The 10,187-nt window shown below is 37.3% G+C and overlaps 1 protein-coding gene across 3 annotated transcripts in view; it reads right to left on the bottom strand.

Annotated features, from left to right (window-relative positions):
• Nucleotides 1-295: 295 nt before the first annotated feature.
• The window catches only part of RAP1GDS1 (Rap1 GTPase-GDP dissociation stimulator 1), a 222,085-nt gene continuing 212,193 nt past the window's right edge, over nt 296-10,187 (bottom strand). For all 3 annotated transcript variants that reach the window (XM_051964422.1, XM_051964421.1, XM_051964423.1), the window contains one exon: nt 296-983. In XM_051964422.1, the coding sequence (XP_051820382.1) occupies nt 856-983 (128 nt within the window). In that variant the 3' untranslated portion in view covers nt 296-855. The remainder of the gene's footprint in view (nt 984-10,187) is intronic.

The raw sequence follows: 10,187 nt of genomic DNA, 5'->3' as shown, positions 1-10,187 counted from the left end.
AGAGAGCCCCTCTTAATGTCAGTGTGAAAGCCAGTCCAGCATTGAGCATCGGGCTATTGCTGACATGATCGGTTGGTGCAGGGAGCCTTGCCAAGTCAGTGCCATTTGGAGATACTGCAGTTAAGAATGCAAGCCACAGGGGCAGCTAGGTGGATAGAGCACCAGCCCTGAAGTCAGGAGGATCTGAGTTCAAATTTGGGACACTTAACACTTCCTGGATGTGTGACCCTGGCTAGTCACTTTACCCCAATTACCTCAGCAAAAAAAAAAAAAAAAAAGAATGCAAGCCACAGGGTCAAGTGTAAAGCACTGGGATTTTATTTGTTAGCTCTAGGTACCATGACTTTGACATTAATAGGCAAGACCAGTGAATGAGCAGCAACACGTTTCTTTTGTCATTGTGCTTCCAAAGCACCAAAAATGGAGCTATTTATTATTAATATTATCATTATTTTTACTATTTCATCCTATCTTCCACACACTAGACAGATCTTGCTGTGTACTGGATTGTTTCTATTTTATCAGTAAGTTATTATGCAGTTTATGGGGAGCAAGGAGGCTGTCATGTAGTACCACATTTACATCATTAGAGGGTTACAACATGCACATTCTACTGATGGGACTCGAGCCACAAGAATTACAAGTAGAACGGTAATGGGCAGAGACTGGTCCAGACAGGATCACGTTCACACCAACTACGGGTTGAGAAACCTTATTGGGAAGGTACCTACGGCAGTTCTTCCATTGGTGTGGGGACATTACACGCATGCACGAGTGATACAGTGGAGGACGTGGCAGGAGCTGCAGCTGGACGGAGGACAGAGGTGGAGGCCGGGTGCCGGGCAGGGACCGTTCTCAGCTGTCCACAGCCAGCCTCTGCTCTGTGAGGGAGGCCTGCTGCGCGACCGTTTTGTTCTCGTGGCTGCGGAGTTTGGATACAATTTCTAGAATTGCCAAACTCTGCATCTCCTTGTGAAGGGTTTCTGGGAGAGAGAATTAAGATGAATTAGGAATGAATCTCCACTGATGACTGTTACTTGGACAACAAGACATCTCCTCCCCTCGCCCCCAATGTAAGTGCCTCTGACAGAGACCATGCACTTTCAGTGCCCTCAGGTGATAACACAGATGGCATCCTAAAGTTTTCTTTGGGAGGAGGAGCTGTGGATCCTTTTTCTACTGATGCTGATTATAACTCACTTTATGCCTTCCTCAGTCATCAAAACAATCATCGCCTGATGAACTAGAGTTTTCTGGTGATGAGCTTCCTTCAAGTGCTAGCCAAAAATTCACCTGCTCGAGGAAGCTTCTCCCACTCCCCTTTCATTTTGGCACCTTCCCTCTATTGATTATAGTCTCTTCAGCTGATCCTTGTCTATGGCTTGTCTGCAACTCCCCCCAACCCCTCCCTTAGACTGTGAACTCCTTGAGAGCGGGAACTGGCTTTGTATCCCCAGATTTTAGCATAGTGCCTGGCACAAAGTAAAAGCTGAATGATGAGTGAGGGTAGGTTTCAAGTGATAGATGTTGAGGCATTAATTGAAGTCTTGCCAGCTTGGTAGGCCCTGGCTGAGACTGTGATCCACTGGGCTGGTGCTGAAATTCAGGGCCACCTTCATACTAATCCGAGTCAACAGAGCAATCTGCAATAATAATAACTGTCTAAAACCTTAGGCTCATAGGAGAGAGGATCTTAGTGTGCTATCATCTAGAGTTCTTAACATCATTCATTAGGTTGTAGAGCTTTTTTTGCAGAGCGATGAAGGTCCACTTTTCAGGAAAAAATATTTTAAAACCGTTGAATAAATCTTAACTTTCAGTTTGAGGTTAGTGAAAATAAAAGTATATTTCCCTCTTCCCCTCCCTCCGCTCCATTCAAGTTTATGGGCCACATGTTAAAACCCTCTAATCTAGTCCCATATTCTTTTAGGGATAAAAGCAGGTACAGTGGAAAGTACGCTAGACTGGGAGTCAGAAAGTCAATCATTCCTGCCTAAGGCACATACTTATTGTGTGGCCCTTAAATTCTGTCTGCCTCAGTTTCCTAATCTGTAAAAGGATAATACTAATACCTAGTTCACAGGAATCTGCTAAGGTTCAAATGAGATGTAATGGGTTACTTTATCCAATCCTCATCATACTTCTATGCAGTATACTGCTCATATTATTACTCCTGTTTTACAATTTTGACTTAGGGCTTATCCAAAGTCACAGATCTCTTAAGTGGAAGCAAAGACATGCAGCCAGATTGTCTGACTCCAAATTTTGCACTTTTTCCACTATTATATATTGTCTCCCCTCCCACAATGACTAAAAGAGCTTGAAGTGCCCTTTGGCCACAATTACCATTAGATAGCTGGGGTTAAGTGTAAACCACAACACACACACACACACACACACACACACCACACACACACACACAAGGTTCTTTCCATGAAAGACCATGTCCAGATACGTCATGACACATGAGGTAGCTCTGCATTCCTGAAAATGCTGGCAAAATGCCATTTCTGGCAAGTTCTCCATGAAGCCACCAAGATGACTGAGAATAGTGTTAGCTACGGTGTTTGATGTCTGAGGCCCACCCCCATTCCCCAGCAGCTTGGCTCCTAAGAGCTGAATTCTTTGGCTATAGTAACATACAAATGCAAAATGACAATCAGCCCTGGCTAGCTACCTTCCACTTTTGCAATGACGGGGTTAGAAAGATGCCAAAAGGAATAGAGGCTGTTAAAGCTCATACATATTTGATTCCTTTAGAAAGCATCTACCTCAGGGAGACCATTAATAAGAAAATTCCTAAAGATACCAAAATATTTATAGTAGCACTTTTGTGGTAACAAAGAATTGGAAACAAAGTAGATGTCCATTGACTGGGGAATGGCTAAACAAACTGTTTACATTAACATAATGAAATATTACTGAGTTGTAAGAAAAGAATAGAGAAAAGCATGTAAAGATTTGCACAATGTAGTACAGAGTGGTTTAAAGCAAGAAATCAAAACACACAGGGACTACAAAAAGTATAAATTAAAATCAATCAAAAGTGAATGTTTTGAAAATACAAAGAAAAGGCCTGGCTCCAAAAAAAAAGTCAAAGAAAGTGTCTTCAACTTGTCTTCCTTTGCAGAGCTCAAAGATCCATGAATGTGATGTGGTGCACTGCCCTTATTTTCAGAATGTTTTAATTTAGTAATCAGTTAAATTTTTTTTTTCTATTTTTCTTTAAAAATTTTATTTACTGTATGGTATCTTCTTGGGAGAGGCAAGAGGGATTTTGGGAAAAAATTGTGGTGCTATAAAGAAAACCCCCTCACTAGATACCAATAAGTATTTTCAAAAGAGAATCATACAGACTTTAGGCCATGTACAAAAATCAAGTTGTTGGTCATCTAAAGATAAGCACTTTTTTTTTTTTTTTTTTTTTTTTAATGGCATTAACAGTTGATATACTATGAAAGATACCGAACCATAGCTAAAGAAAAAGTATTTCTATAAATGGAACCCAAAGAATGAAAGAAACTTCAATTGGATAGAAGTATACATAGTTCACAAGTTCTCAGAAAGATCAAGGTTTTATTGTGCACCCAAACACACTCTCCAAAAAACCCTCCAATTCATGCAATGGCCTCATGTGTGTATAAACATCTTCTTCAAGAAAAATGTTAGAAGGTACTAGATGTAACAAGGAACAGCAATTATAAAACAAATCTGAAAAAGAGTCTATCATATCAAATAGGAAACTTGAGGTTACTAACATGGAAGACATTTCAGAATTGTTTGCAATCACATCACTGACTAAAACAAAAGTCCACATGAACACCAAATATAAGAAGAAAAAGACATTGTATTTATACCAGTACCAATCCAATCTATTTTAAAAATCTGAAAAATGGGAAACAAATAAAAGGAGATACCAACAGTCAACTCTCACCACTGCAAAACAGTCTTCAAAACAAGGAGGACTAAAGAACAGAGAAACTACTTAGGGTACAAACATATTACACTTCAAAAAGTGGAGAGGAAAGGTAGACAACAGCAACACTAGTTACAACCTAATTTGCAAAAATATTACGGAAGAAAATGACACAGTTAAGAGCAGTATTATTTCACAAAGCAGTAAAACACAGTTGAAGGGAAAATAAACTGAACTAAAACAGATCAGTGTTGTCACACAATATATTCTCATTTGGATTAGATTCTAGCTCCTTAGCTCCTGATACATCATGTGAAGAAGTAGATATGGGCTTAAATAGATGAAGTTTAACTTAGACCTAATCCAGTACTCACAAAAGAAATAGCTGTTGGAAATGACACAATAGTAAAAGTATACAGAGAACAATTTTCAAAATGTCTTGAAGAGAAGAAAGATTCAAAAGGATGGAAAAGATCACAGATGGCCTTATTATGTCTAGAAAGCCATAAACACCTATCTACATTTTAAAAATTTTTATCAAATCTTGGCCATGCAAACTGAGACAAAAAAAAAATTTAAAATGGCCTTCAATATTGTGTGCCATCTTTCTGCTACTGGGATGATAGCTGTAGGCAAAGGGGCACAGAGCATTTAAGAATTACAATACTTTTGACCATCAGCAAGCTTTAATTTGAATTTTGGTACTTCAAAATTGGTAATTCAAATAGCAATGAATAGACATTGCTGCTGCAGGACCTAAATTTTATCAATCTTCACATTTTTGCTATAAACAAAACCAGAAGAAGCAATTTGCAGCTAAATGAAAGGATTATTTATAGGTACATTTCAGAAATGCAAAGAAAAGGGTGGCAGAAAGCACTTTACTACATGCCCTTAAAACTATAATAAATGGTATTTCTTGATTTATTTGGTAATCATATATTATAGTATTAGTGATAAATATTTGTAAAAAAAAAAAAATCATAAAAATATTTGCTATTTCTGTACCAAAAGTTGCAGTGGATGAATTGATAGAGAAATTCCATAAAGAATTTGCTAAGACTTTCTACATCAAATCAACATGCACTATATTAATTATTGACTTCAATGCAAAGGAATGAAGACATTTAAGGCTGAATAAAAATATATGGGCAAGTTTGGTTCAGATTAAAGAAAGGAGAGAAACCAAAGATCTGTCAATCACACAAAAATCTCATACCTCTATAGGATGAACATTTAAAAAAAAGAAAGAAATGGTAGTTTCTGGACAGAGTTAATCAGTATTATCACAAAGAATGAAAATGAATATATTTTAACAGATAGTATATGGATATATGGGAGGTACTGCTGAGTCAGTTTTTTGAACAGTCAACCCATTAACTCAGTCTAGCTAAGATCAAATTTATAATAAATAAGTAGAAACATATTAGTGAGATAAAAAAAGTAGAGTGAAAAAGATTTAACTCTGAATTAAATTACTCAAAGTTAAAAAAAGAGAAAAGTACAACAGAAATGAAATATAATAATTTTATCCATAAATTAATGTGAATTAGTTGCTACAACAAAGACCCAAAGACCCCAGAAAGCACCTTAGTTAACAAACATTTAACTTTTAATTTCTCTTTGTGGTTGCCAAAGGGAATACAGTTTTAGAATACACACTTCTTTATAACATCTTAGAAAGGACAATAGAAGATTATTAGCAACTTGTCTTAAAAGTCAAAAAGCAGATTAAAGAAAGTTTAGCAAGATAATGTAATATGCAATGTAATCTCAAGAGCATCTGCAAGATGTAAAGAGAAAAAAAAAGAATACAAAGAAGAAAAATGGGAAAATGTGCAAAATCTTTTCAACAAACTTACTTTTCTGTCAAGGATAATAAAATCATTACTTGGATCTCAATTTCACAATCCCTGAGATAGTGGAGGTATAAATGGCACCAAAGAGAACAAAGATGAGGAAAACAGTCAGATTGGATCTAATTTATATAGAAGAGATATGTGCTGGAAGCAATTCTAATATGAGGGCAGTAAAGGATTGATATACAAGGTATCCAAAGGAAGGAAAGATAATAAAGTTATGTAGGAAAATATTTCAAGTCTTGTTAATACTCAAGAAAAACTAACTTGAGAATAAGCCTTTATAGATCTATATGCCAATTCTCCTATCTTATCACAAAGATTGAAGGCAACAATGACAAGGTTATAAAGAGAGAGGAAATCAGATTTTGCAAATGATATTCAATAATGGACCATAGATATATCTCACAACTGATTAACAAATGTAGAAAATAGCAGTAAGCACCATGCTTATTGTTCAGTGATTATGAAAAAGCTTTTGATTCAGTAGAATAAAATGCTACTTTTAGGCCCTTTTAAAACAAAGTATCTCCCACCCATAGATGAACATCATTCAAGATTTCTTGGAAGAAGCAACACAGAAATAATCTTGCTTAATAACTGCAATAAACATTAGGAGAGGTATAAAACAGAGATGTCTGATTGTCAAAAGTATTTCCCACTGTTCTGGAGAGCATCTAGTGCAGAGACTAGTCCAAGGAGAAATTTCCTATGGATGGTGAAGAACTCCAGATATTCCTGTTTGTATATAATACCGTGTTGATTGCATCAAGTCCCAAGACATGGCAGAACCTCATGAATGAGATCTGTAATCACTCAAAAAAGTTTAGCTCACTCATCCATCCATAAAAGACAAAAATGGATGAAGGATGTCTATTACCCAGTTTCGACATGCATTTGAATGTACATCCTATAAAGCTAAGTACATATACCTAAGACCAATAATACAACTGGGCCCATAGTTGGGGAGAAAAAGAGAATTAGATAGCTTTTCAGAAATTGCAAAACACTGTCTCCAAAATTTCCATAATAGCAACATTTTGGTGGAATATATGGCAGTGAGACCTGGAGTATCACTGCCTAGAAAGAATTAAAGATGGCTACTTGGAAAAGTGAGGATAAACAAACTGTAGTATATACTCAAAAGGGAGCTCCTCAGAAGAGGTACAGCAGTAAAAGAGGGTGGGAATGAAAGAGAAGACAGACTGGTTATGCAACAAATGCAAAAGATGCCTGCTGCATGGCTTAGACTGCTTCTCTGCTGCCCTTCAGACAGTGTAAATAAGAAAGTAAGAAAGGCCTCCAGTAGAGGTGGACCCCATGGGTGAACTTTTGAGGAGACAGGAATGAAAATCACACAGGGTAAAGAAAAACAAATAGGAGGCAGAGCTAAGATGGCAGAGTTAAGGCTGTGCTCTCCCCCAAATTGCTCCACATTCCTTTAGATAACAACTCTAAAAATTTTTAGTGTCACAATACACAAAAAGATGGAGTAAAATGATTTTCCAGCCAATGACAACCTAGAAGGTCAGTGGCACCACGGTGGGAGTCCGACCTGCAATCCCGGTGCAGGCCCAGCAGCACAGCCCAAGCAAAGAAGGAACAGGCCTAGGGGGCTCTAAATCAGCAACACTGGCCGCTGACCTCTCAGCCCAGATGATCTGGAAGGTCAGCAGGGTAAGAGGGCCTTGGGAAACCAGCAAACCAGGAGTGGGCATGAGTAGTGGTGGCAGCATCTGGAGGCCTCAGCTCACAAGAGGTCTCTTCATTAGCACAGATGAAGGGCTCTGTTGCTTTAGCACACTGGGTCTCACAGCCACAGTGGGCAGGGACCCCCTCACAGCTCCAGGGCAGACAAGAGGGCTTGTGGTCTGATTTCCAGAAGAATCTGAGAACAGCTGCACAAACCCCTGAAGCTTGGGACAGGGCACCCTCCACCCTGGAAACAGAGCCCTACTTAACAAAGAGTTAAAAGCCAAGTAATAGGCCAAGAAAATGAGTGGAAAACTGAAAAAGTTCCTGACCACAAAGCTACCATGGTGACAAGGAGGACCAAAATATACACTCAGAAGAAGATAAAGTCAAAGATCTTATATCCAAAGTCTTTTGAAAATCATGTGAAAGAGATAGAGGAGAAATTAGGAAGAGAATTTAGAGTGGTCAAAAAGGAAATACAAAAAGCTAATGAGGAGAAGACTATTCTAAAAAGCAAAATTGGCCAAATAGGAAAGGAGGTACAAATCTCACTAAGAAAAACAATTCCTTAAAATTTAGAATTGAGCAAATGGAAGCTACTGATTCAAAATGAAAACACCCAACAATATTATAGCAAAATTCCAGAATTCCTAGGTGAAGGAAAAAATATTGCAAGCATTCAAAAAGAAATATTTCAAATATAGTAGAGCCAAAGTCAGGACACACAAGATTTAGCAGCTTCTATGTTAAGAGGACTGGAGAGCTTGGAATATGATATCCCCAAAAGCCACAAAGCTAAGATTCCAAACAAGAATTACCTACCCAGCACAACTGAATATAATCCTTTGGAGGAAAGGATGGAAATTCAGTGAAATAAATAAGAGGATTTTTAAGCATTCATGATGAAAAAACCAAAGCTAAATACAGGATTCAAGAAAAGTGTAAGGAAGTAACCAGGAAAATGATATGAAACTTAAGCTTTATCTGTTTACATTTCTACAGGAGAAGTATTATCATTAGAACTTTTTCATTATTATATGATACACACACACACACACACAAATACACATATGCACACGTACATACATATATGGAGTATATATTTAGATCGAGGGCACAAATGTAACTTGAATATAAAGGAATATGTAAAACAATAGAATTAAGGAGTGAAAGAGGAATGCACTGGGATAAAGAGAAAGGGAGAAGTGGAATGGTGAAAATTATCTGCCTCTTTTAGAGGCAAAAAAAAGCTTTTACAGTAGATGGGAAGGGAACCTTACTCTCATCATGATTGAGTCAAAGAGGAAATACTACACACACTTAATATGGGTATAGAAATCTATTTCATCCTCCAGGAAAATAGGAGAGGAATGGGATATGGGAAGGAGAGGAGCATGATGAAAGAGAGAACATTTTGGGGGAGGAAGTGGTCAGTGGTAAAACACTAATAAGGGGCACAGTTGAAAAGAGAGAGAGAACAGAATAGATGGGGGTGGAGGGGAATACAGTTAGCAATAATAATTACAAAAAGAATTTTGAAGCAATTATCTCTGCTAAGGAATACCTCATTTCTTGAAAATTTAGAGGACTGAATCAAATTTACTAAAAATAAGAACCATGTCCCAACTGATAAATGACCAAAAAATATGAACTGTACTTAAAAGGCTACAAAATCATGCATATCCTCTGACCTAACAATACCACTACTAGGCATGTATCCAAAAAGAGATTTTAAAAAACAGAAAAGGACCTATATATACAAAATAGTTAAAGCAGTTTTCTTCACAGGGAAAAAATAATGTAAATTGAGAGGACAGTCATGAATTGGGGAATAGCTGAATAAATTGTGGTATGTGATTATGATGGAATAGTACTGTTCTATGGGAAATGATGAATAGAATTCTCTCAGAAAAACCTGGAAGTCCTCCACGGAACTCAAACAAAGTGAAATGTGCTATGTACAAAGTAATAACAAAGCTCTAGGATGATCAGCTGTGAATGGCTTTGGTATTCTCAGCAATACACAATACAGATCCATACCTACTCTGAAGGACTTATGGTGAAAAATGCTATCAATACCTAGAGAAAGAACTGAAATGCTATCAATACCTAGAGAAAGAACTGACTGTGCTTGAATACAGATTGAAGCATTCTCATTCATTTTCTCTCTTTCCTCTTTCCTCTTCCCCCCCCCTCCTCTCTCTCTCTCCGTTTTCTTTCACAACATGATTTTATGGAAAGGTTTTATATAACTTCACATGTACTTTCTTAATGGAAACTGGGTATGGGGAAAAGGGAGAGAATCTGGAAAAAAAATGTTTTAAACAAAACTAGTGAAAAATAATTTTTTTTTAAAAAGAAAGGAATTAATGGTTTAAGATCTGCATTTTTGGAGGTAATTCCAAAATCAATGAGATTACAATCCATTGAAATACTAAGTATAAAACCTTTTTTTGCAGATATTCTTCCTAAAAACATAAGAAGGAACAAGCAGACTTCCACAGATGGTTTTCTGTAACAGATCCTCTGTAAAAGAGTTATGGGAAGACATGGACAGGAATGTTATTGGAAGGAAGTAGAAAAATTTGGGAATCAAAATCTTGTAAAAGTCAATGCTAACAATTGTCTTGAGGGCAGCTAGATGGTACAGTGGATAGAAAACCAGCCCTGAAGTCAGGAAGACCAGAGTTCAAATCTGGCCTCAGACTTGTTTAACA

This window comes from Antechinus flavipes, chromosome 6, assembly GCF_016432865.1.
Source record: "Antechinus flavipes isolate AdamAnt ecotype Samford, QLD, Australia chromosome 6, AdamAnt_v2, whole genome shotgun sequence".
Classification (NCBI taxonomy): domain Eukaryota; kingdom Metazoa; phylum Chordata; class Mammalia; order Dasyuromorphia; family Dasyuridae; genus Antechinus; species Antechinus flavipes.
The sequence above is the reverse complement of the archived record's forward strand: the minus strand, read 5'-3'. Positions and strand labels throughout refer to the sequence as shown.